Raw genomic sequence first — 27,804 nt, 5'->3', positions numbered from 1 at the left:
CGAGGAGAGCAAGGGGAACTGAGAACTCTCATCACGTGCGTTTGCTTTGGCGGCCCTGCGCAAAAATGGCAGACGCCGAGATTGAGAGTCCCCGATCCGACGAAGACTGCGATGTGGAGCAGGCAGTGGCGGACGCTAATGGCACCGAAGGTGTCCCCTTGAATACCAAGTGGACTTTTTGGCTTGACAGGTGAGCGCTTCGCTGCTTTGTCCAGAGAGTCCTTGTACTCGCTGCCTCCAAAACTGCTGGTGCCCAAGTGGGTGCTCGTGATCAAGCAGTTTAGGAAGGGGGTTGGCAGCGGAGAGCTACGATCGGGAGAGTGCTTTGTTTGCGACACGGACCGATGAGTTGGGGCTCCGACAGTTTAGGGCATTGACCGATTTGAACGAAATCCTTAATTGTTGTCACGAGCCTCCACTAGTGACAGGTAGCTCTGTTGTCTTCGTGCAGAGAGCGAAGGCGTCACCTTGACATCCCGGCGCGCGCGCGCGTTGTTTTCGCGACGCGACAGGAAGCGGTGTTGTGCGCGCCGCAAAAATACGAATAACATTGCGCGCTCTTGCGTTGTAAGGCTGCCCAGCTACCCTCCTGCGTTGGCCACAAAATTGCAGCGATGGATGACTGCGTTAGTTCCTCGATTTGACCGAATAACTTATCTGCGAATCGCGGTTTTAATTTCTGAAATGCAGGCTATCTGCGGCTATATACCTTATCTTGTATGTGGTGTCTGTGCCTCTGCACTGCTTTTTTTTTTTTTTCTAATGCACTTTTCAAGGTGAACTCGCGTGAAAACTGGGTGTGCCTTGGAAGTGCTTCTGTAGTTCCGGTTTTGCAATTACTAATTTTACCATTTTACTATGCAAGCACCTGAACAGTAAATAGTAATGTTGCTCGTAGAACTATAAGCTTCCTTTATTTTTATTTTTTATTTATTATTATTTTATTTTTTTACTCTGTACTACCGAGCTGGGCCTCCGTGAAGGATCTTTAATGACCTTGCTCCGATATCGATGCGGTGACTTGGCTGGTATTTAAAGTATGTTTATCCATGCTGAATTATAATTGCTAATATTTCCGCGGTGCTTAGCCTTCTGTTGATAAAATGATATTGATAGATCTATTTGTACCAGTCAGGGCAGTTTTGTGTTATCAATTTAAAAACTGATATAAGAACACCATGCTAATGCCTGCGCAAAAATGTAGGCGGGGCACTATTGAAATTGAACTGCCCATCAGTGCCTGTGATCTTTGATGGGAAAGGGTACCAGCAATTAGTTGAATACTCATTGTCAGACATATGCCGTTATATTGTATATGATATCACATGTATCTACACGATCTGACCGGGAATTTGAGGTGTGCAGAAGTTCTTTTATTGTTCAAAGCCTCCCTGATATTTACGTTTTGTTAATATTACTTGCTCATAAATATTTACAAAGTATGCAATTTTGGTAATTTTTTCTGCTGACATTTTCAGTTGTTTCTGAGCAGGTTTGTTTTATCGCTTCTGTGTCAATAGCACGTTTGAACAGACTGTTTCCACACCATACTGAGCAGCAAGGAATGCAAGCCCCATCCTGGGTTAAACGAATTTTTAGTGGTAGCACATTGCTATGCAGTGGCCAGAATGGACGTGGGTATACATATATGTCACCAGTTGTAGCATGTTGTACTGCAGACAGTGTGAAACAGGTGGGTTAGCTGTACCCGAGTGTATTGTCGTAGCTCATTTGTCTAGCCCTATAACCGCAGTGAAATGAAGTGAAGAACTGTGTGCAGTATGATGGGGAATGATATGAATATTTCCTTGCTTTCATCAACTCCTGGAAGGCCCTGGTTAGGTCTCGCTGCTCGTGAAAACAGCGATGGCACACCTTACTTTTCCGCATCTCTATTCTGCCTAGCGTGTGCTTGGGCCATGACCCTAAATTCGCCATGCACACATTGTCATTGTCCGATTGGTGACCTTCATTAGACTTTACCGATGCAGAATACTAAATATGGTATTGTGTCAGCAGTCTAAATCAAATCACTAAAGTCAAATTTGAACATACAGTTTTGTAGTTCCATGCTTTAGGTTAATGCCCTGATGCACATTTGGAGTTCATCGAGGCCACGTAGCATGAATTGTGATTTTGAACTCTGGTCATTCTGGTTCTATGGGACCTTTATAACTATCCAGCCATTGCTGTACGCTTGTTATGAAATGCCCAAGCCATTCATAATTTAAGCATTGTCCATTCTCCTTGGTATGAATTGCAGGTTGGAACACAAACTTGTCGTGTTTAGTTGGCTAAACGTTAAATGGATTCAGCCTGCATATCCCACCTTCTTTGTTTTACTTAGCATTCATGAAACAACTCTGCACATACAGTGTGCACGGCCTCCTCTGTGAAAGGAGTGTACAAGGTGTGCCATTCTGAAAGATGGACTAGAATGGCTTTTTACTCCCAATAATTTAAAATGTGGAGTAGGAGAGAAAGACATGAAAAGCTAGAATGCTGGCGAAGAACGAGAACGCCCACTTTGGTGGTTTTGACAATAAGCTACTAAGCTTGAGTTCGCAGTATCAAACCCTGTCTGCCAAGGTCACATTTTGGTGAAACTGAAATGGCAGCAGTGTCTACTTGCTATGTGATATGTGAGTGCACATTGGAGGATCCCAAATGGTCATAATTCATTCGAAGCTCTGTGGTGGTATATGGCATACCTCATAGCCCATGTAGTGCTTCAGGACTTTATATTAAACCCCATGTACCACACAATTTCCCATCTTACCAGACAAAATTAAACTGCGTACTTGCTTTTTATTAGCTTTTTGCCCAATATATGCGGCCGTCACTCTCTAGGAGAATACACAAGCATGGCAATGCTCGTGTTTGCATAAAAGTAGATTACCTTGTACACTGGGCCACATCATGCCATCTTTTACATCTCATCTGGGTGTCTCAGTATTAGTGGTGCGCAAGGACATTAGGACATCAGTAATGTACTCCTGAGAGCACAGTGCCATCTCTAATTCTACGTAGCTACATAGATTTATTGGCTACAAACCACTGATGTAATCCCCCGGGGGGTCAATGCGGGGTGGCTTTGGGGTCAGAAGTATTTCATCACTTGAGGTCTACTTTCAATAAGCATGGCGAACTGGGGTAGTTGGAATGGGCTCATTTTAAGAAAGAAATCAGCGCAAAATACGATAACCATGAAAACGCCAGCGCTGTTTGCTCATTTCCTCGGTTGTCCTTATTTTTTATTTTGGTCTACTTTCATTTGGCTCCAAGTTCAGTTTGGTTTCATATTCCTTGCTCCTTTGTACCTCCACAAAACAGCCTTAAACCTTTTGACATTGAAAAAAATAAAAGATGAATATCCAAGCCTGGACTAATGATGTTTACTTCCTAGCCCAATCTGTGAATTTGGCACGTGTTACTTTTTAATCTGTTTGCGGGCACTGGTGTGTCACTCGCAAATAGCGGACGTGTGGGGAGGGAGATTAAGAATGAAAGTGATTGATAGTGATAGGCAATGAATAAAAGTTATAGACATCGATAGAGTTAATGACTAATGCTGATGACTAGTAATGATGATTAATGATGACTGAAAATGACTTGTAATTACCAATATGTCAAACTACAACTGTAATAACTTCAACTGGTTGGAAACAAGTTAAAATACTTAGCGATGGTGGTAATGACCACAATGACTAGGCATGACTGTTAATGACTACAAAACTACCAATATGTCAGACGACTTGAAATTACCACAACTGAGGCAAATGATAGGAGAGAGAAGGGTAGGCTTTCGTTGTAGTTCTTATAAGAGACAGCTAGAGACCCTCTAATTTTTGTTTTTTTTTTCTTTTTCAACATATCGAGTGATAGGAACAGCTGCAAGTTTAATGCGCACACTCTTCTTGCTGTTTGTCTTTTTAGGACAGAAGGCCGAGGTATCTCAGCAGCAGAATATGCGGCCACCCTCAAGAAAATCTACACAGTGGACACTGTGCAGGTAATACACGTGTAAATTTTGGTCCGAACTAGTTTTGTCTTTGTTTTTTCTTCACTTATGTTCACCTCAGTGCTGCATGGTACATTTTCAATGCTAAACTTTTCTTGGTCATAATCTGTTAATTTTGTGAGTGTGAACTGGCTGCAAGGAGCGTGTAAAAGTTGGGATCTTTCAGGAAGAAGTGCTAGTTAATTTATTAGATGTGCAAAGATGGAGTTGCTTATTTTTGCTCGGGGAGAAGAACCAAGAACTACACTCATTGTCATAAGTTTATGGAACGCAGCTTTGTTGAATAAATTTAATTTCTGTGCATCCACGATGCATTGCTTGAGGTAGCTTGCACATGCATGCATAAACTAGTCCAAGCTGTGTGTAAACAGTGGTTTAAATTAAACCTTTTTTTAATATATTGCATCCCACGAATTATTAACTCTGGGTGTACATGCCACAAATAACTGTATACGTACCAGGATAAGGAAAAAGTGAAAGGGAAAAAGTTTTTCCAATTTTTTCCTTTGAGGGCAGGTGTCAGGTATCATGTAAGCAGCTGCCAGACTGCATCCCAGCGCTGTTCAACTTCCCATATGGTCAACACGCACACATGTTGCCTTTTGTGTGCTGGCCTGCTGCATGGGCAGCCATTGTTGATTTTTTTATTCTCGGAGCGTGCTAAAATGACAGAGCACACCCGCTCAGTGGTGTGCTGTCAAATGGCATGTTAAAAAACATTCAGCGCACACGTTCCACGTTTCTGAACATGAGGCACGTGCTGTGAGAGCACTGGCATGGTTTTTATCACTGTATCTGTGCGTAATTGGACACAAAGAAAAATGAACAAGTGCTGGAGCAAGCCTTTTGCTAGTGCACCGAGGCTTCCCCTCAACCCTTGTCCAATTTGCTTTGTGTTCTATAGCAGTCCCATCTCCCTCTCTGTACTATGTGCATAAGTTAGATGTTTAAAATTTGAGGTGCATATCAATTGGTCTGATGCTATACCACAACAATCATTAATTCTGCATTTAACATCACCAAGCCGCAATCATCACTATAAGCCAGTCACTATCACCTTGCTTTAAACTGTTATTGCCAAGTTGCTGTGGCTGGGATTCCATTGCCACCCTGAGAGACGTCACCAGCACCAGTTTTCTTCTTCAGGGCATTCCAGCATTATCACATAATAGAAGTGTTCTAAGGTTTGTACTTGCATTGTCTAGCTGCTTTACACTGGCTGGTCAGATCGTCTTTCCTGGCTAGATATCATCACAGTGATGATATATGATGATGATGCTGAAGTGGTAGCTTATCTGCCTTTCTACATAATAAGGGAAGAGGTCACGCTTAATCAGATCATACTTGGTAGAGTGCATGGATGGCACAGGCAGTCAAGGTGCGCAAATGAGAGTTCATGTTCTTGGTTCTAAAAAAGAGCTGCCTGAACTATCTAAAACCAATGAATGGTGCCTCGTTTCTTGCTAGCGAATTGCCCAAAGCTACTCCGTTCTGTATTAAAGGGGCTGGAAGTTGTTTTTTGCACTTTTCCTTGCATTTGTATGAAAACGTAGACAAAGATTTACTGCACTTACTGCCTCTTATAGAAAGCACGGGGGTTCAGTCACCAGTGCACACAATACTAAATTTCCCGCTCGGATGACTCGGTGGTTAGGGCGCATGACTACTAAGACAAGGGACCCAGCTTCAGTCGCATTTCGTTGGAGGTAATGCGCAATGCGCCCATGTACTGTGTGATGTCGGTGCACTGTGAAGAGCCCCAGATAGTCGAAATTGTTCAGAGCTCTTCACTCCATTACAGTGCTCCTCATATCTCGAGTATTTTTGGGATGTTAAACCTCATAAAACCAAACCTAACCTGTAACACTAAGTGCCCTCTGAAATATTTGTGGAAAATAGGTTTCTGACCATACTGCCTTTGTGCCGTTAGAATTGAATCTCTATCGGATTGCCTGGCGACTTCCTATGTGACAGAGCTTCTGGGCGGTGCTGCACCACATTCCGGACGTGTGTGAGCTGGGCCTGCGGCACACGTACCACCTGATGCGGGGCCTCAGGCGGCCCCTATGGGAGGACCCAGAGAACCAGCGGGGAGGCACCTGGCGCATACGCTGCCACAAGAAGCACACGGTGAGGGCTTTCACTTGCATGAGGCACAGCCATCTGCATCACTCCCATCAATGTCATTCGCTCGTACTTTTTAGCGCACGGTCGTAAACTCCCACATTATCAGAAAGGCCACCCGAGACAGATGTAAAGCATCGCTTTAACCAAGCCATGCTAACATGCCTGCATTGCCTAAAAGTAGCTGCTATGTGTCTGAATCGAGATCTATGCCGTGTCATCGGGTCTCGTGACGTCGCACAACCCACCTACCAACCAGTGACCAGCCATATCACCTACCAACTACCACCTTCCAGAGACAAGCTCGTGATTTCTCACTCACAATGCTGATGCCGGGATTCTTCTAAATAGACGCCTTAAAGCTTTCGCATTAGAAGAACTTTCCACTACGTGATATAAAACTTGATATTCTTTTGAGAAGGGTAGAATGCCACCTTGTAGCAGTGGGTGATGGTTTAGTGTAGCGTTTGGCATCTGCTCTTGGAAATCTGTGTTGACGCAATGCATTTTACTTGCAAAGTCAGCTACTGGTAGTAAGACCGGTATTTTATTAGTGCAACAGCGTTGTGAGCGAAAAATCATAAGCATGCCTGTAACAGGTTGTTGGCGGGTTGTGCAGTGGTCATGGCCACGTGACATGGTCGAGTTGGCAGGAGTTCTTTACTGTGGCTGAGATAGGAATCAAACTCTCTGGGGTGCTTGGATCCATGCATGCACATTTATATGGCTTGATTAAAGTGGGCTGTTTGCACTGGGTGGTCTTCCATGTAATGCGGAAGGAAGGCTAAACATTTATTAGATCTGGGAAGAGGTGATCGAGGCGGAATGGATGGGGGTCCTTAATGGCCCTGCATAATGTGGTAGATTACAACGGTAAGCTAATAAATATGCGTGAGATAATGGAGGCACAGTTGAAGAGGCTATACGGGGATGGAGGAACACAAGACACGAAGAAAAAATAAGGACATGCACAAATAGTGAAAACAAACAAGTCACAGAGTGCAGATATGCTAACTACAGTCCTCAAGTGAAGCCATAGACTGGAGTCTTTAATGCTATAAAAGCTTCATTTGTGGCAAGAGTTTTCTTTCCAGTGCTTTCCATACATACCACCCCTACATATTTCTGTAAATATGCATGGAAGCGTAACACATGAATGGAACAGTATTTCTGTAAATCATGGCTTCCTTCTTATATGTGCTCTAATATGCATGGAAGCGTAACACACTAATGGAAATCTTGTTTATACATGTAGGTGCTCATGCCTGTCTGTTGTAATTCTTTAGCATGGTTGCGCTGTTTCTGAGTTTACACGCGAGCAAATGGATGATATTGTGAGCTATCTATTGTTGCTCCTCTTCGCAGCCTGTGATCTGGAGGGAGCTTCTACTGGCCGCCATTGGAGAGCAATTCTCTGAAGATGTGCGGCCAGGTCAGACTCGCTCATTTTCTTCTTTGTCTTCCTCGAGTTGAAGAAAGTGGCTGTATTCGAGGTGTTTTGCAAATGCTAGGCTATCCTCAGAGGAGCGAATCTCTGGCTGCTGCCTTTATCTGTGCGCAAGAGTTTCAGTAAAGTCCCACTAATTGAAATTTGCCTAATTTGGATTGCTGGGTAATTCAAAACTGATGTAGTTCTCTGAGTTTAAATTATTTGAAGTTGTCTATACAAGGCTTCATGCCCTCCAGTGTGATTACCTGAAAGGCAGTTCAAAATAGATTATTGAAGTTATGCGCCTGAACCGTGAATTAATGAGCCATCTTTGGTTAGAAAGCTGACCAGTGAAGTTGCAGCATGCAGAAAAGGACATAAATTGTGGACCAAGAGACCTTGATAGTGCCAAGGTTCTCCATTGTATGAGCGGGCAGCCTTGATTTATAGACACTGTTTGAGAGAGAAACCTGTGGGCTGCAGCAGGATTCACTAAATTTCACCAGACTTTCAATGTGTGCCTTGATATTTGTGCTCCAATGGTGATGGAGTTGCATAGTTACCATGGCAATCAATAGCGAACTTTTTCTGATCATGCTGTCTTCAGTGGTGCTTATACTCTGCAGACATTAAAATTTCGGTGCACTGCGATGTGCTGCTGATGAATTAGAGCATGGCAACTTTTCAGCTAAATGCGAAGATAAGTAAACATTGTTAGTAGAAAAGCAGCAGACGGCATGAATTACATGACTTTCATGAGTAGATGCCACATAACAAAAGCATTGCATTTTGTATGAAGCAGAGAGAACAGGAAGTAATGGCCCAGGCACGTTTGGCCAAGTGAACTGTTACTAGTCTTCAGTGCCAAGTCACAGGCTATGAGGCGATGCTGCAGTGAAGTTCGGTCAGCGCTGACATTGCAGGGACTTTTGTTCTCAGCAGCAGTTAATGGCCACGTTGGCAAGTATTGCAGTACAGCTCACAGTTCTCAGTTACGTGTGTACACCGTGGTGCAGCATATTCTTCTTTTTTTTTTTTTCATAACTATGTTTACTGTGATCAGTCAACTCTATTCTTTAATGGCATTGCTAGCAGGAGCCGTGTGGGCACACTGGCCCCATTCGCTGTCAGTTCAACCTCACAGCTGAAGCACATTTTCACATTTTTCATGGTTGAGCTCACTGCTTTGTGGACAAGTCTAGTACACCCTGTTTGGGTTGATACAACTAGCAAAATGCATAGAGGCATTCATATCATTACAATGAAGCCACTGCAAAAAAAGCTAGCCCATCAATCTGAGATGTCGTGAATGTCATTGTAGTGGCATCATTTTTAGTGCAGGCTCCGCTGCGGTGGCGCACTGGTTAGGGCGCTGAACTGCTGTGCCCAAGGATGCGGGATCGGATCCCGGCACCAGTGGCCGCTTTTCGATGGAGGCGAAAAGAAAGGCACCTGTGTGCTGTGCAATGTCAGTGAACACTAAAGAATCCCATGTGGTCAAAATTTTCGGAGCCCTCCACTATGGTATCTCTCATAGCCCGAGTCATTTGGGACGTTAAACCCCATAAATCAAACCAACCAACCAAACCTCTTTCTTACTATAGTAATATATGTGTTACTGAGCTAAAGGTGCTAGTGCCAGTGTTGTTATATGTGGTGTTGACTGCTGTGCTGTGCCTGTTGACAAGAGGAAACGTCTCGGAGACTTCTCACGTGCATTTTGCAGGAGACGACATATGCGGAGTGTCGGTGTGTGTACGGGAGAAGGATGACATAGTGCAGCTGTGGAATGCAGACGCACGCCTCAGCGAAGGTGCAACGGTGCTGTCACGTGTTCACTCCCTCCTGCCTCAGGGAGTCACTCCCATCGCGGAGTTCTACAAACGTGAGTACAGTCGCCTTTGCATCTGCCACCCGCATGGGTACAGCAGTCCCCCATGTTTGTTTGCGTCCCTTCCGTTTAAATGCCACACAGGCGTAGTACTAGTTAAATCCCACAAATTAAGTGCCCTTCTGTCACCCTTTCTGACTGTCTTTTGTTAGCCAGCATATTTGTGTGCTCTTCACGTGCAGCAGGAGAGCCAGCAGTTTTGTAACTAGTGACTACAATGTGAAATGGGGTGTGTATTTAAATAAGTGTCCTCACAAGTGGCCCCGCATTGAGATGTGTAGGATAAATACTCCTATATCAAAGGAGCCTGTGAGTTATTTGAACAAATAAATTAATAAATAAGTAGTGTCCTCCGCGCCCATGAGAAGTAGAGCAAACCAGAATGCTAGCGGAGACAAAGACAAATCATGGATTCACGGGGGGCAGTGTGCTGCCAATCAATGTCTTCCTTAACCACTTTCATAAGCATCCCGTTTTTAAGTGAGCAAACTGTGGAAGTATGTGTGCCGCACATGATTCCGGTCCTACAGAGCGCAGTGGCACTGTGGATTGGGTGCCCATGCCCACCTAGACGTGCATCCCTCCTTAGAGTGCGGCTGCTCGTAACCCTCTCCACATTTCATTAGTCCTCCATCCTCAGCAAGCAGATTTTTCTCTTTGTTTAAATGTTGTGGCTTTGCCACACACCTAAGCACAAAGAAATGTTTTCATTATGGCAACAGGGATCACTGAGCCAATGCATTTGTTGGATCTTGGCAGAGAGAAGCTACATGGAAAACCAGATGCAGCAAACGTTGTTCTCATTGACTATATAATTCGAGGGACTTAGGGCAGTGAGCAAGGTTTTTCGTGGATGCAGAACTGAGCGATGAGGCGATCGGTGCAGGCAAAAATTTAATGTGGGGACCCATTCGTTACTTGCCATCATTGTCCGGGCCTTCGCAAGAGTATTTGCATACGTGGAGCTTAGCCTAAGTGGAGACATTTACAATACATAATTAGATTCGAAAGCGAGTCACATGACTGGCTTTGTAAGTGTAGAGGAGGCATTCTCTGTGCTACCACTAGTGGAGCGGTGTGGTCAGCTCATTGGTAGGCAGGTGTAGTAGCGCAGCAGGCGCGGGCTGTTCTTCCTTTCTTATGACTGTGTCTGTTTCTGCTACTGTACCTGTCTAAATGGATTACCAGCTAGCCTAACAAAATATTGTTGATGGGATAGCTTTAACCCTTTTGCTGTCGGGTGTTTGTGGCCGTGACGTACCCCCAGTGTTGGCTTGGTTTCAGGGAATGAGCTTAGCGATTTACTTGTTATTATGATTGCTATACAAATAACATTGTCAATGGCATGTGCACATTTCAGTGTTTTGCAGGTTGTTAATAAACATCATCATCGTCATCGGCCTGACAATAAATGAGGATTGCATGAAAAAAAAAAAAGGAGTGCTCAATATTTCTTGGGAGTCCGAACCCGAGCTCAGCGCGTATTCAAAATCAGAAGAGCCATCACTCCAGTCCGCAGTTGAAGATCTTGCGTGGTCAGCCATCCAAAAGTAACCACGCACATGGCGGGCGCACTTTCAGTGGCACGCACAATAGAGAGAAATGGCTCGTCGTAAAATCAAGATGACAGAGAGAGATGGAGAGAGGCTAAAACAACCTCGTTTGCTGCTGCTAGCCGCAAATGAGGGCATAGCGAGAGAGCGAAAGCAGCGATCGAGACATGTATCTGTCTATTAAAGAGGCAACTGCATGCGCCCCTGAACTTGACATGCCGTAGCAGACACACCAACGGAATAAAAATAAAAACCTGCAAACGTGTGGCAGATGGCAGAAAAACACTTAAACCGCAACCGCATGCACACGCGCCACACGATCGCACAGCGCGTGAGAGTAGCGCGCTCAGAGCAACCACGCCCTTCAATATACATGTCAACACAGCACGAGGCAAAAATACTAACTTGTACAAAGATTTAACGAATGACGCGGCCAGTCCAAGCGCGCCAGCTTTGCACTCAGGCGCAAAGTTTGAACTCATGATAGGGAACGTACCAGTACGTCAATGACACGTGTGGGGGGGGGACGGAGCGCAAAAATGTACCGGACAGCGAAAGAGTTAAAATTAAAAGAGCTGTGATGGTGCAAATAGGAAGTGTCTGATTTGAAGTAACTGCACTTAGCACACCATTCCTGGAAGGCACCAGTGGTAACTGTGCAGTAGAGATGAGCAAAGACTGCAAAAATATAAAGTCAGCCAAACTTATGCATAAAAAAAAATGGGGATGGTGGGAGGCCTCTTAAAAGACCAACTAAAACGAAATTTTATTTTGGCTGCTATGTGATCGGTGAGTCCTAAAACTAATCCGGACGAAGTTTCATACTCTGTGGGGAACTGTTTCTGTAGTTACAAGCATTTCAAAGCTGTGTAGCAAACGACTCATGCACCTGGTGGCGTGTCTTGGAATTTGGCAGTTTACGAGATATGTCATAGAAATGGCTGCTCGAGAAACATCCCTAGGCCCATTGTACGTGAACAGTATGCAGACGGCATGCAGTCTAGAGCTTGAGGCTGAAGCGTGGCTTGATGGTACTGGTTTTGTTTGTGAAAGTTTTCATTTCTGCTGCGATTGCCATGCAGAAACAGTGCGCAGCCATCAGGAGCACGAGTTCGTGCGATTCAGAAGTACGGAGAACATGAGTCAAAGTAATCTGGGGTGCATGTTGTAGTTGGCCTTCTTTCATGGTGCTGTAAAGCGATGCGATCGACGCTCACATCTCTCATAGCACCCAAATAAAACCCTTACCCACTTGCTGAGTTCTGCAAGAAGCAACAATCTGCCAGTATACTACAACTATAGTAGCCGAACGCCCAATTTCGCTCATTTCTAATTCATTTCCGGCTCTTAGTAATGGCTGCCCTTTTTCCAGTTTCATTTCGAGAAACAACAGCTTTTGTAAGTCATTACTGGAACACTTGGTTCAGTTTAGAATGCTGTATTTCGCTTTTAGCACTCGCTCTTGACATAGTACTAGAAAACGCTGCTTTTATGGCATGACAGCATTAACAGCTACCTCCAGCGGCTCCTCTTGTGGACCCTCATGCATATATGCATATTGCTGCTCGTTTAATTACTAATCCCTTAACACTTTCCTGTCCGTGCCTATTCCCATCGATAGCCCGCTATGGATGGTTTCACGATTAGAATTTTCGCGCTTTCAAAGCGCTCCTTGACAAGTGGCATTGTCCAATGGGAAATAGAGGAACCTTTCCTTCAGTATTGCTTTTCATTTAATTTTTCCGCCATGCCGCGCGCCCATCCAGATAGTTTTCGGAGTCAAGTGATCGACGCTCTTTGTTTACATCATGGCGTCGACGTTGCGTACTCCTGCTGTGCGGAAACGAGCATTTGCGGAAGTTGACGCATCGGAAAGCTCGTTTTTGGATGCGAGCAGCAGTGATGACTCAGAAGATGAATTCATCTCTTCAGACTTTAGCACTGACAGCGAAACTACCGTATATTGCCGATTATAAGTCGACCCCCCAACTCGCGACCCCCCTTGGGCAAAAAAAAGTTATACTCCAAATTTAAGTCGACGCTGCCGCACCCTGCGGTTCTAGCTCGCCCAAAAAGTATTTCAGAAGGCCGAGTCATAGAGAAACATGTATTCATTCACGAGACATCTGTCGTCGCTTGTGAGAACAGAGTCGCGACCATAATCTTATGAGCCACTGCTGCCGCTGGTCGTCGGAAGTGGTGCCGAGATGCCGCACGTGGAGAACGCCGCAGAGACCATGTGTGTTGATTGTCCATACCAGGCATCGTTCACCCATTGAGCCACTTCACCCAAAGAAGCTCGTTTCAGCTGCCCTGTCGGTGTTTTTGGGTTTTCTTGCTGGAGCCACTCGTTGCGCCCATCTGCCGTACACATTACATGACCGTGAAACGGTTGTGCGTGTTGTCCGTTGTCAGCAGGTGGACCTTTTGCGGACACGGTCCTATTGCTAGGCATATCAAACCAGACTAGAGTCTAGTCATCGTTGCCTATTTGACCAAGCAAGAATGAATGTGTTGCCCGCAGGTCACTCACGTAGCGCAGAAAGGCGCTCCGTTTTTCTTCGTAGGCTTCGGGCAACCGTTAGCATACGGTAGTTCGTCGCCTTAGGCCGTTCCTCTTCATGAAATTCGTCACCCATTTCTTAGACACTTTAAACTCGGTACGCGGGATGCACATCTCCGCGACAGCGCGTGCCTTTGTTTCAGTGTCATTGTAGCAAACACTCAGGCTCTTGCTTCTCTGGTCGTGAACCCAATCTCGAACCGCCTCCTCAATGGCAGGGTATTGTGTGTAGCAGCACACGCAAAAGCTTACTTCTTTGTTTTCTCCAGCCTCTCACACACTTTTCTGAGACGTCGAACTTCCGCCCTGCTTTGACGTTGTTTTCCAACTCGGCATTGAGGATGACTTGCCGCTTGAAAGCAGCGCTGTACTGTTGCCAAGGTTGCGGCGGCATCTTGCAAGACGTCCGTCGAGTTACACAAACCACATAAACCACTGTTAGCTGTCACGTCAGCTAGAGTTCAGACGGTGCAACGAGAAGAAATGGCGAAATGCACACAGCGTTGCACAACACGCGAAAATGCTTCTCAGCTCATGTGACTGTTCGCGTGTGGTCGTTTTGGATTGGATTGGATTTGTAGCTGTTCCATTTGTATCAAACATTACCAGCCCGCCCGGCTTTGGCCGTTTTTCCGTGGAACGCCCACGATTTGTCGATTACAAGTTGTTATCGCATTAAAACAAACCTTTGGTGCAAATCTCAATTAAAACTCACCTTTTTTTTTACGCAGATCACTTTTTTTTTTACTGCACACTGTTACCAGCAAAACAAGACAACCACGAATCAAGAATCCAGTTCTCGAAACATGTCAGTCAATTTCTACTTTCATGTGGAAGTGTTTGCACTTGTAGCAAGGAGAGAAGGTCCATATGTGTGTGTTAGAATACCACAAAACAAAAAGACAAGTTGACAGCGTAAGCAATGATCTTTTCCCACCTTCAGCTTGGGTTTTGGTTTCGCAAGCCATCTCCGTCGTCTGCTGCAGAACAGCGCGGACACGACTTCAGCATTGTGATCCTCGCCTGCTCGGTTCCAATGCAGCGAAGCGGAACTGGAATTTCTACTCTAATCGCTGATCCTTACATAGAACACGGTTTTGCAGCCCTTTCACAGCATCATGTCTTAACGATTCCAGCATCTGCGCTCGGCCAAAGCTGCGTGCAGCGCGAGAGCCAAGTGAGGCCATGTAGAGCACCGAATTAAGGAAAACCATCAGTGATGCGCCTATCTCAGATTTTTAAATGTGGCCACACTTGTTTTGTTGTTTTTTTTTACAGCCAAAGCAGTTGTTGGAACTTGGTGGTAGCTAGACTGTTGTGTTGTTGTGGAGTTGCGAACAGCTTACTGATGTGCTCGCGGGTGATGCTGCCATCTGCAAATATCCAAAGATTGGCCCCAGCTCTGTCCGGATCTCAACCTTGGAGTTTGGTAATTGCTAGCATAAAGAGAAACATCTGCACAGCTTGCTTGATGATGTCATACTTCCTCGCCTTCAGGAAGCTGTGCAAATTACATTTGAGTCTCTAAATCTACATCACGTAGCTGTCAGTGTCGCATAATGTCAGTACCTTAGCTGTCAAACTTCTAAGCTCGACTAAGGATGACATCGCTGTATCTTCCGAGTGCTAGCCACTTGTGACAGTTCCACGCAGTTGGTCCAGTGTCGCCAAACCACTGTTGCCAACTGCATTGCTCAGGTTCTGGGTTTCCCGAAAATTTTTCCCATTGCCAAAAAGTTGCTCGTGAGACTAGCCAGCAGCAGTAGCCATTATGGGCACATGTGAATTCAGATTAGGTTTGTAACTTTGTTATTCTAGTGCTGTTGAAGAAGTTGCTGATTCATCAGTACCCATGCACCTAAACAGTTTAGTGAAAGCCTGGTAGGAGTGTTGGAACAGAAGAGGGCATTGTAGGATTGGTTCCCCTTCATTGTAGCGAGAGCCCGCTTGTCCGATAATACAAGGCAACTGAACCAGCAATACTGCTAAAATGCACCGCTCTGCTGACCAGTCCAGTCACTTCGTGCAGGTATGCCAGTGACAGTAAAACCTTGTTACAAGAGACACTTGTTACAAGAGGTGTATGCGATAAGAGACAAGGCGGGCAACTTTATCACGAATATGGACAAGATAGTCAAAGTAGCCGAGGAGTTCTATACAGATCTCTACAATAGCCAAAGTAGTCGGGACCGTAACGAGATTGGCGGGAGGGAAAAACAGTCGGACGTTCCACCAGTGACGAAGGACGAGGTTAAGAAAGCATTAGAAACTATGAAAAGGGGGAAATCAGCTGGAGAAGATCTGATAACTACAGATTTGCTGAAGGACGGTGGGGGATATCGTGCTATTAAAACTGGCCACCCTGTATATGCAGTGCCTGGTGTCATCGACGGTACCGAACCATGGAAGAATGCAAACATTATCCTCATTCATAAGAAAGGCGACTCTAAGGACCTTAAAAATTACAGATCAATCGGCTTACTGTCTGTTACGTATAAGGCATTTATTTACTAAGGTAATTGCTGATAGAATCAGGACAACCTTAGACTACTATCAAGCAAAGGATCAAGCAGGTTTCGGAAACGGTACTCTACTATCGATCATATCCATACCATCAATCAGGTGATAGAAAAATGCTTGGAATATAACCAGCCCTTACACATAGCATTCATTGATTACAAAAAAGCATTTGACGCAGTTGAAACCTCGGTGGTGATGCAGGCATTGCGAAATCAGGGGGTAGACGAGCCGTACGTGAAAGTGCTGGAAGATATATATAGTGGCTGCACAGCAATCTTAGTTCTGCATAAAGAAAGTAACAAAATTCCCATAAAGAAAAGTGTTAGGCAAGGAGACACGATCTCCCCAGTACTATTCACGGCTTGCTTAGAAGAAGTATTCAGAGACTTGGAATGGGAGCAGTTAGGGATAAGGGTAGATGGAGAATACTTCAGTAATCTGCTATTTGCTGATGACAATGCCTTGCTAATCAACTCAGGGGATGAACTGCAAATAATGATTGATGACCTAGACAGGAAAAGTAGAAAGGTAGGCTTGAAAATCAATATGCAGAAGACTAAGGTAATGTTCAACAGCCTCGGGAAGGAACAGCAGTTTACATTAGGTAGCGAAGTACTGGAAGTAGTAGGCGAATATGTCTACTTAGGACAGGTAGTAACCGCAGATCCGGACCATGAAAAGGAAATAACAAGAAGAATAAGATTGGGATGGAGCGCATTTGGCAAACACTCGCAGATTATGACTAGCAGCTTACCGGTATCGCTCAAGAGGAAAGTATACAACAGTTGCATCTTACCTGTACTCACCTATGGGGCTGAAACGTGGAGGCTAACCAAGAGAGTTCTACTTAAGATGAGGAAAATGCAGAGGGTCATGGAAAGAAACATGGTAGAGGTAACATTAAGAGATAGGAAGCGTGCAGAGTGAGTCAGAGAAATAACTCAAGTTACTGACATTCTAGTGGAAATTAAGAAGAAATGGGCATGTGCAGGATATGTAGTGCGAAGAGAAGATAACCGATGGTCGCTTAGGGTAACAAACTGGATTCCAAGGGAAGGAAAGCGTAGCAGGGGGCGGCAGAAAGTTAGGCGGGCGGATGAGGTTAAGAAGTTTGCAGGGGTCAAGTGGATGCAGCTAGCACAGAACCGGGTTAAGTGGAGAAATATGGGAGAGGCCTTCGCCCTGCAGTGGGTATAGTCAGGCTAATGATGATTATGATGACAAGAGACACTTAAGGGACTCAAAAAAGTTGGTTTCTTGTAGCCAAAATTCTTACCAACTCATATATGTGGCAGTTTAGATTTCACATTACCACCACTTCTTGGGCTAGTTGGTGCATACTTGAATTGGTGAAAAAATGGTGCCGAATGAAACACACCACAAGAAAGAAGACGAGACACAGGCGCCTGTGTCTCGTCTTTCTTGTGGTGTGTTTCGTTCAGTGCCGTTTTTTTTTCACCAATTCAAGTTTAGATTTCCTTATATAAATTCTGTTCCATATCATATCAATGTCCTGTTTTGTTGCAATATATCTGGAACCAAGGAGTGCCTCCTCTTGACTGGAAAGTCAGAATGTCCCCAATGTTTCAGCCACTGTCATTACATTCCTCTGTGAGTGAAACAACAGGGGGGCATTTTGATTCCCAAGTCACGAGGAGGCACTCCTTCTTGGTTCCAGACATATTGCAACAAAACAGGACACTGATATGGAACAGAATTTAGATAACAAAATCTAAACTGCCACACATATGAGTTCGCACGAGTCAGCTGCGTTGCATGAGCCCACCTAGGTTAATTGTCTCTTCTAAATAGTGAAGAAGTTACTTTAGGGACATTCAAAAGTTGCCCTTAGTAACAGAGTGTCTCTTGTAACCATGTCTTTTGCATGCAGTGTTGTAAACATGGCAAACATAGGAAAACCAACCGAACCATTTTCATGTGTCTCTTATAACAGAGTGTCTCTTGTAATGAGATTGTACTACTGAGTGGCCGTGGCCACTGTATGTCTCATCTCAGGAAATGTCACACCATATGGCTACCACTTTACAGCTCAATCAAATGACATAAGGTGGAAGTAATACTTGCATTTCCAGGCGGAATTGAAATTACGCTTTCCTACTCCTTTACGATACTCCGTGAAAGACTGGTGCTCAGTTGAATAGCTCAAGCATTGTGGCATACTTGAAGTAGACACATGCAGTAATATCTCTGCATTGAGCAGTCATTCCACATTCAACAGCTGTGCTCAGTAAATCCAGATACTTGTAACGTGCAAGAAGAGTGTCGGCACTGCTTTGTACCACTGTGGAATTTATGTTCCAAGAGCTTCGTTAGCCTTTTTTTTTTCAGCCCCTGCAATAGCTGACGCTTCGAGCAAAGCTTACACTGGGCTTTCACTAGTCAAGCTGTTGAGAGGCACTTTGCATTGTGTAGATCACAAACTGCCTGCCTCACCCACGGCACTGCTTATAAAGCATAGATGATTCGCAGTGGCCCGTATTCATAGCACATGGATTATGTTAGCAGTAGTAAAGCACGAGCAACTTGTGGAGACATTGTGACCATAGCAGCTGCTTGCATATTTGACATTTGGCAGTACACTTTTGGAACCTGGCTGTTGCGACCAATGCTTAGTCTGGAAGTCTCATTGATTTCTAGACATCCATGGAAACTTCGAGCAGTCACTCTGTTAGCACTATTAACATGTTAGAGCAATAATATATATCATTGTAATATGTTAAGATTAATGATGATGGTGCCATTTACTCTTTGCCGACATGCATACAGCCCTCTGCAAATAGTTTTTGTGTTGCCAATCTTTGTCCAAGGTCCCTACAGGTGCAATTTTGAACAGCTGAACCATGAGGCGCATTGTTTCATAGTATCAGTAAAGCAGACCACTGCCGCTTTATAACATAAGTTTTGCCTGTGCGCATATCTCGCACACGCGAAACAATCAAAAACGCGCATCACTGACGCGCCAGAAGTCAAAGTACGAATTCCTCGCCACATTCCTTTGGACGCAATAACAGTCTGCGTCCCAGGCAACCAAGTCATCAGAAACGCGGCACAGCACTGCAAAAAAGTTGGCTCGTGACGCGCACTTTCTCACACGCCGCGAACACGCTGCGAGCGACACCCGATCGTCTCGGACAATCAAGACATGGCCAAAATCGCTGAGCAGTGTGAACGCCCCGAGTTTCGCGGAAAGTTAACGCTTTCAAATCGTGCGTACTGCCGCCACTTGGTCGTCGGTGCTTTTCTCTCGAAGTACAGCGCCGCGCAAACCCCTTTCCAGCGACGCTAATCCTGTGTGCTTTCCTCCACTGTTTGGTCCGTTATCGAGTCCGCGACCTCGGCGGGATCCGTTAATACGCGCTCGCATTTATCGCTGTCGGGTTTTGGGCCGTCGGGCTCGGTACTGTCTTCTCCCGATGCCTTTTCCTCGGCGTACGCTGTCGTCAACGCGGCGTCCGTCGACGCCGTAGCCTCCTCGGTGCCGGCCGACGTGCCCTGAGCCCCTCGGTCGTCCTCGTCTTCTTCGGATGAAGTTTCGTCGTCTCGCTCGGAGTGCGACGATGCGGTGGCCTTGCCCGCAGTTTTGCGCTCCTTGAGCCTCTCCTTTCTGCGCAGCCGCTTAGCTCGCTTCTTCGCCGTACGTTCCTCGGCCTCGCGACGGTTGCGCTCTACGCGTTCGCGGAACTCGGCGTCCAGCTGGTCCTCGCGGGCACTCTGGTCGATGTATTTCTGGCGCGCGTACTCCTTGCGTCGCAAGTGGCGATACACGTGAAACTCGCCCGAGCCGGCGCCCGCGCTAGACCCCATCACGTTGCGCACGAACTCGGGTGCCTCGTGTGGCGCCCGTGGCTTGGCGGGCTCTGGTATCAGCACGGGGCGCTCGGGGTGCTCCATGAGTTTCTCGAGCTTGAGGCGCTGAACATCGTACGCGTTCTTGGGCACCACAACAGGTGCAGTCGGGCGGGGTTTCTTTGACGACGGCTTCTGTGGTGCCGGCACACCGAGCTCGCCGCTCTCTGCGTCGCCCATGGTGTCTCGGAAAAAGTTTCCGAGTACCAAAGAAAGTATGAACACGGAATTTCAGATGCACCGACGAGTTGACGCTGACGAGAAGCCAGAGAAGCGTTAATGAAGCAAGCAGTTTCCGGTTCCTCCGAAAAGAAAACATCTGGAAATAGATGGCGCTAGAAGTATTACTAGTTTCGGTTCTTGTTTCAAGTTGAGATATTGATACGGGTTCTCTTTTATTATCTTCAGGTAGTATTTCGGGTAGCAAGTTGGAATCTGCTACTTTTTAGTACCGTACAGTGCTCTAATTTCTGTTTCAGAAAAAATTGGAATCCTTATAGGGTGCATCTGTATGCAAATGATCACCTTCAACACAGTGATTCCATGATCCCTATGGCATTTCATGAATCCTTGTGTTTTGTTTGTTTACAACCATCCTGACAGTTTCCAGGGAATTTTTGATGCGCATGTTCAAAATATAAATAAACGAGTTGACTTCCTTGAAGTCTGGATATGTTATTTTGGCTGGAAAATATTTCTTTCCAATTGTAATGATGAATAATGGCATCTGAAAGGAATGCGTTTTAACGTAAATATATTATTGGTGCTTTCACAATATGCTTGTCTGTGTGCCATTAGGTTAATTTAAAAAATCAGACTTCACATTTTTCTGCGGTTCATTAGCGTTAATTAATTCACCTCCATGAAGCAGCAGCACGGTTGCTCGGCATGGGCTTCATGTTTGTTTTGACACCAGCATTGTATGGCAGTTTTTATTGCTCAGTTGCTTGCTCTAGGTGCAATAATGTTGTGAACAACTTTTTAGTGAGAAGGCTGAGAACAATTGATAAAGAGCTCCTGCATGCTGTGTTCTTCCCCAACTAGTCTTTTTGAGTGGACCTTGCATCCAGCAGTGTTGTTTTGTAGATAAGGTATTGCGTTGTTGGACTTCGGGATGGGAGGTTTTGTTTCTGGCTAATAAAGAAAACTGACCCCTTGTAACGAGATAGCAGCATGCATTATTAGGCGTGACTGCAATCAAGAGGTATCAGTTTCGGTGAGAGTATAAGTACACCTCTTCCGTAATTAATAAAGCTTTCAGTGAATAGCTTCTGCTGCATGTGCTGTATAGGTCACCTCCCTCCGTACTGTAGTTCCAGTTTCACATACACCCAAACCAGTATGCTCGGGCTTCTGTTTTGTTCTATTTTTATTAGCCATTCAGTGTGTGGCTATTTTAATACCCTTTAGAGTTCCTTTAATACTTTAGGTCAAAATTTTCGGGCTCTACAGCATGCCTGCTTTGCCCCGCCTCAGTGGTGCAGTGGTTAGGGCACTCAGACTATCTTGTGCCCAAGGATGCGGGACCAAATTATGGTCACTGTGGCCACTTTGTGATAGAGGCGAAAAGCCAGGTGCTATTGTGCTGTGCGATGTCAGTGCACATTAAAGAACCCCAGGTGGTCGAAATTCCTCGAGCCCTCTACTGCGTCATCTCTCAAAGCCTGAGTCACTTTGGGACGTTAAGCCCCATAAACCAAACCAAACCATGACTTGAAAACCATTATGACGTCAAGACGACAACATAACGAAGAATACAACACCACATGCTACACCACGTACGCGTGTGGTGTTGTGTTCTTTCTTGTTTTGTCGTCTTTGCACCACAGTGGTTTTCAAGTCATGAACCAACTCGCCCCACAGGCCATCATTCCAAACCAAACCAGCATGCCATTTTGCCAAATCATCACATTAGGCCTCCTTATGTTTTCTGAGTTCTTGGAAGAGCTTTTTAAATCATAGTGACAGGTTCCACTTATATTCTTAAGTGCAGTGCAGTAATCTCCACCTTTAGTGTTGAAAATATGTACAGTACATAATCATATATGAAAAGAAATGCAAGGGATCGGTAATCATGAGCCTTCTTAACAGTTGGGGTTCATTGGTTCTCTGTGATGTTCCCCTCCCTTCGTGACTCATCCCCATCATTTGCAACACTTTGGCAGACACCCCGTGTCCTTAGTCCCCTTTACATTTTGTCGCTTAATCTTTTACGTCGTCCGTCGTCTGTCCCATCCCGGAATTCCCACTATGCAGCATCTCCTCACACAGCGTTGCATCTGTGTGAGCATGGGCCCAGGCTTGTCTGCCTTGTCAATCATCTAACCCAGCAATGCACAACACCTTCTTTTGGCTTGTTCCCTCTGCTATCAGCTTGTTTCAACAGCATCCTCATGGATATCTTTTGTGTTGGCTATCCTTCTGCTGTATATTTCTATCTGCTTACTTATGCCAACTGTTTTTCTTTCCGAGCCGAAGCGTTCCCTCTGTCCGACACCATCAGTGACACTTTCCAAAATGTTTATTGTCACTGACTGTGTGTCCCCAGTGTGGGGATCCTTCGATTGTCACTGGCGGCTGTGGCACACATTTTAAATCTTCTCTTTTTAAGACTATTGTGCCTCTGCTTGAAACTCTTCAAGTTCTAACTGCCGCTCATTATCGCATTGCCACTGGCATGATTGAACTGTTTAGCATTTGCTCAAGACATTCCTCAAGGCACAACTACATACCACCCACAGGACTGCATCTCTACCACTTGTTCTTCTCAGCCTCCACGCAGCATTAAAATAAGATCTTCGATTCAGCAGAACGTGCCTTCAACTACTTGGTCACTTTTTTGGCTCCAGTGTCTCGTCTTTAAGCCTCGATGCTACCAACTATGCGATGCAGCTCAGCACATATTGCCATCATGTCCCAGATCCTGAGCATCAACATCAGTCCTGTTCATCTTTGCATATTTTGCCCAAACTTGCAGCTTACACTCACATCTTCAGCACAATTAAGTCTGCAAACAGCTTCAACACCCATTCGATCTGGCACTGTGAACTTTTCAGACTTAAAATGAAAATAAATGTGAATGTTCTTTAACAAAGCACTAGAGTGGCATTGTCTCCATAGTAAATAATAAACTAGTGGTTGTACAGAGTGATGTAATGGATTGTATGTATTATTGAAATCAAAAACCTATCTTTAAACTTACACCCGTTTTTGTTACATAACCAGAACCTAAATATATCATGCACCTATGGAGGCAGTCATGACATCAACAAGGCAGTTGTCTAATCGTGCCATGGCAGTTAATTAACTTAAATATAAACATTTGGACCCGGGTGCCTATTGGTTAGGCATGTTCTGCCATGAAGGTCTTATCTGGTTCAACATTTCTTTAGTGAAATCCTCCTCAGTGGGAGCTGGAGAGTGGAGGGGACAAAAACCGACAAAAGGGTGGGTGTCAGAGTTATATCCACGGTCCAGTTGGATGACCAAAGCCTGAGGACAATGATGCGCATTGTGGTGCGCACAGATGAGGGTGATAGCCACAATGGCCACAGGAAGCCTCGCGTTGAAGCCAGAGAGGCTACCTGTCTGCAAGCTCGTTGCCCTAGACAAAACAATGGGCAGACATGATATTGGAGCGAGATGGTGCGCTTGGGCACATTCTAATGAGTAATTTCTCTCTTATTACGAATTCTTCACCCGGGGGGTTCTCCTAAAGTAACATTGGACCAACATTGTTCCCACTTGAAGTTATTGATTAGTTAGCTTTCATCCTCTAACTTATTTGCTGGCCATGTAGAGCCAGTGTTGGAAGAGCAACATCCCCGAGCAGGTGATGGTCCCAGGTTCGAACACCATACCAGGAAAATTTTTATCTACCTGTGCTGTTTCTGAAAAGAAGCTTTCCTTTGTAGCTCCATAGCTCTGCATGGCTGAATGCTAATGATTAATTACTCTCTTATTATGAAGGTCATATCTAGTTTGAAGATTGTGGTATCATCTTCCACACTTGACATTGTTGCCATGTGTGATCAAAGCTTCCACACTTTAAATTGGGAATTCTTGCTTGCTTAGTGATCAGTGTTACTATACTTACTGCAAGACTAACGCCTCTCCCATATTCCTCCAGTTAACCTGTCCTGTGCTAGCTGCATGTACTTGACCCGTGAGAACATCTTAACCTCATCCACTCACCTAACTTTCTGCCACCCACTGCAATGCATCCCTTCCCTTGGAATCCAAATTGTTACCCTTCTCGACCATCTATTATCCTCTCTCTGCATTACAGGCCCTGCTCATGCCCATTTCTTCTCCTTGATTTCCGTTAGAATGTCGTTAACTTGCCCATTTCTTCTCCTCGATTTCCGCTAGAATGTCACTAACTCATTTTTTTTTCTGACCCACTCTGTATGCTTCCTGTGTCTTAAAGTTACACCTACTATTTTTAGTTTCAGCCCATAGGTGAGTATCAGCATGATGCAACTGTTATATACTTTCGTCTTGAGCGATACCGGTAAGATGCTAGTCATAATCTGTGGGCAGTTGCAAATTGAGCTCCATCGCAATCTTATTCTTGTAGTTATTTCCCCTTCATGGTCCGGATCTGCGGTTAGTACTCGTCCTAAGTAGACATATTCACCTACCACCTCCAGTGCTTCACTACTTATTGTAAACTGGTGTTGCCTTGCTTAGTATGTGTAAATAAGGAGCTTTTGCATACTTTCCCCTGCCTTTCCAGCTCACCAGTCACGGCTGGCGTATGAGGGAAGCCATAAGAAGATGTCCCGCTAGTCATCGCAGCTACCACAATCTGCGCGGGTCCGGTGGTAATGGTTCGTTGAGCGGCAACACGAGCTTGCTACCCAGGAAAGCATCAAGTGCAGTTGCAGCTGGGTGGCCTCGTTTCTTTCTTACCTGTATGTTTGCTTTTTGTTGGTTTTAGATTTTGATTGATCAAGAACAAGTCTCAGTTTACCGGTGATGTGCTTTGCCAAGACTTGTGCCGCCACTCTGCTCGTGTTCGCAGAACAAGAAGTCTTCTGCCCACCAGAGCTGCAGCATCATCTGTTGGCTGCTCTCGTGTCTCATTTCCTTACCTGCTGCGGAAGCCTGTTTGTTTGGAGAAGTTGCCTTTGATGTAGTCTCGAGTGCCATAGGTCACTTTGAGGAAAGGCATATCATGTGTGCTGACAGCCATTAACATGGACTTGGTTTTATTGGCAGCGTGCACTTTGTGGCACTATTGCATCCGGTGCACGTGTTTTAGTTGCTTTATTACTTTTTTATTACTTTTATTTTTGCAATTGTATTTCTTTGTGTACTGCCACTGTGAGAGCTTGATATCATAGCAGAGTTCCTATTAAGCACGAATGGTAAGGCACCGTGACAAAGCTCCACAAGGAGTCCACACTGTTGTAGCGTGTTTTCGGATCATCGTTTGAAGCAGGTTTGAGTTTTGTTCACTTCACAAGGGGCGAAATTGTTACACAGTTGCTTAATTCGACTGCACCCAAGATATATGGGAAGGGCTTGTTCTTAACTCAAGATAAATTTTGCAGCTTCTCTTTAATAAGGTTCATGCATAGTTGAAAGCCTGAGCATGCTGCTTTTGTGACTGATTTTCAGTGATTTTAGCCTACTAACGACAAGACTGAACGGTTGGGTTTTTGTCAAAGTCGAAGTACAAAATTTTCAGTTGTAATTTCTGACTGAAAGCTATGATTTGATTGTTGTCAACAGTTCTTATCATTTATCAGCAGTTAAAAAATTTGTTCTACAAGTAACAACTACAGACATCAATTTTCACAAATTCTGTTCGGTGTCACAGACGTGGCCTTTTACAAGGTAGATTTTCAGAAGACTTGTTTGCATACTATTGTTTTTAAGCCTGAGTTAATTAAAGTATTGAAAAAGTGGATAGTGATGTCAGGACTCTATAATATTTCCAAGAACCTTGCTGCTAGATTTCAGTGTTTTTCTGTGCTGCTGAAATCATGTTCCTTTCTTCTTTACTCTGTCGTTATAAAGACAAAGGTGTGGTAAAAGGAGACGAGAAGAATTTTATACGATAAACCACAGGCAGCTGGCTCATTAAATTAGTTGTTTTTCATGAAATTTTAGTTTGATCAGGTTTCATGGGGTTCTTTTGTGGCATTGAAGTTGTCGTTTTCTCATACCCTTGTCCATAGTTCAACCTCGGTATTGTCACTCGCAGTGCCTAATGCACGCAGCTACTGCACTGTTTCGTTCTTTACATCTGAGCCAGTCATGAGGAGGCATAGCCAGGGAAGCTCTTTTATGGTTTGTTCTCTGGTAAAAGCAGTCTGCTTGAAGATGAGCAATCTCCATAGATATTTAAAGTCTCAAACATGTTTTTCAGTGCAGCATGCAAATTAAATGCTGAATATGTATTGTCATGTCTTGCCATTGTCGTTTGCAGTGCCTTGGAGAAAACTGAACTGCTCTCAGTTTCTCATGAGACACTAGTGCACAATAGTGTGCGCATTTATTGAAAACCTGCAGCTCGTTATTGGCTGCGCATCTTAATTAGCATAGTTTTATTATGTTATACTAGACTGGTGGGGTCTCATTTTCAATGTGTGGTGTGTGGCTATGTGATGTGCAAGGTGCAGTGGTTTTAACACTGACACTTGTGTGAAGAACTCTGTCGGAGGTGAGCATCATTACCGCGGATGCACTTGCGGAGTAGAGTGGATGGACCTGTGGCACCAGATGGTGGTAGTACAGCCACTACTGTTGACATATGACCCAGTGGGAGGTTTGTGTGCAGGGATTGCTTAACCATTATGTATTTCCAGTGTGTTCACGCCAGCAGCCCTGTAGTTGCAAGTTGCAGGTATGAGTGGTGGTCCGCTTGTTGTGAAGCGCTCTTTTAAATGCCTGGTTATGGTTGGTGTCCGTGCAAGTTTGCAGCGCACATCTGTGAACTTGGTTAATGTTTTATAAGCTATGTGCCTAGTGCAGTGCAAAGTGTTTGAAATATTGAAATGATTCATTGCTTTGTGAAGTGTTTGGTCTAATCCAGCGTTTGTAAATATAGGCCCTTGTGTTCTTCGATGGCTGTTCTGACAGTTTTCTTGATGTCACAGACTGGGCATGTATATTTCAAGACCTGCTGTACAGACCTTAATAGACGTTACCTGAAGTGTATTATAAAAGAAATGCACAGCTGGTGGTATACTAGTGTTTCTTTTAACCTGTTCAGCAAAAAAAAGAATAAAAGTTGTTTCGGGATACGCATACTATCTGTTTTTGTTTAGGTTTTTTTTTTTTTCAAGTAACAGAAATTTGGGAGCACATCTAATGACCTCTCTAAAACTGTTCGCGCAACATGCAAAATTTTTGAAGTGGCACATTTTGAAGTTTTCAGTGAAGCTACTACCATCCAGCCTAGTTTAATAAGCTTACTGCTCTTGCTCTGGCCATAACTGAGGTCATGAAGAGACACACTAAAAGTCAAGCGAGAGCCAATAGGCAAGTTTATTGCGAAACAGGGGAGTGGAGACAGGCTTCTTAAACATAGCCCTTAGTAAAACTGAAATGCAAGCATGCTGTCAGGTGTGTGTAAAAAAAAAAAAAAAAAATCGAAAAGCAGCACCTTTTGCACATTTTCTCTTTGTGCACATAGCCTCCAGCTTATTTGAACTGACGTTTTGGTGGTTCTAGAATTGTAAATTTGAGTAAAAAATAGATAATGGCACACTTAGACCTAATAGGACGTGCAAAAGCTTTTGCCCACGGTTTTACCTTGATGAATACGACGACAAGCAGTGCGCATGACAGTTGCGGCGATAGCTATGACGTCATACTCTTGCC

General features: G+C 44.7%; 2 protein-coding genes across 2 annotated transcripts; one reads left to right on the top strand and one right to left on the bottom strand.

Moving 5' to 3' along the window:
- Window positions 1-27,222, top strand: LOC146178614 (eukaryotic translation initiation factor 4E type 3-like). The gene is made up of 6 exons (XM_084578420.1): window positions 1-190; window positions 3,937-4,012; window positions 5,996-6,151; window positions 7,511-7,577; window positions 9,301-9,459; window positions 24,707-27,222. Exons 1-6 carry the CDS (start codon window positions 66-68, stop codon window positions 24,757-24,759), a joined length of 636 nt encoding a protein of 211 aa, XP_084434546.1. The 5' UTR covers window positions 1-65; the 3' UTR covers window positions 24,760-27,222.
- On the bottom strand, window positions 18,824-20,259 carry LOC146178615 (uncharacterized). Its single transcript, XM_084578419.1, has one exon. It carries the CDS (start codon window positions 20,146-20,148, stop codon window positions 19,405-19,407), a length of 744 nt encoding a protein of 247 aa, XP_084434545.1. The 5' UTR covers window positions 20,149-20,259; the 3' UTR covers window positions 18,824-19,404.
- Window positions 27,223-27,804: the final 582 nt, after the last annotated feature.

The sequence above is a fragment of the Amblyomma maculatum genome, chromosome 9 (genome assembly GCF_055883805.1).
Source record: "Amblyomma maculatum isolate TAMU_Amacu chromosome 9, ASM5588380v1, whole genome shotgun sequence".
Lineage (NCBI taxonomy): Eukaryota > Metazoa > Arthropoda > Arachnida > Ixodida > Ixodidae > Amblyomma > Amblyomma maculatum.
Note: the sequence above shows the minus strand (reverse complement) of the source record. Positions and strands in the feature narration are given on the sequence as shown.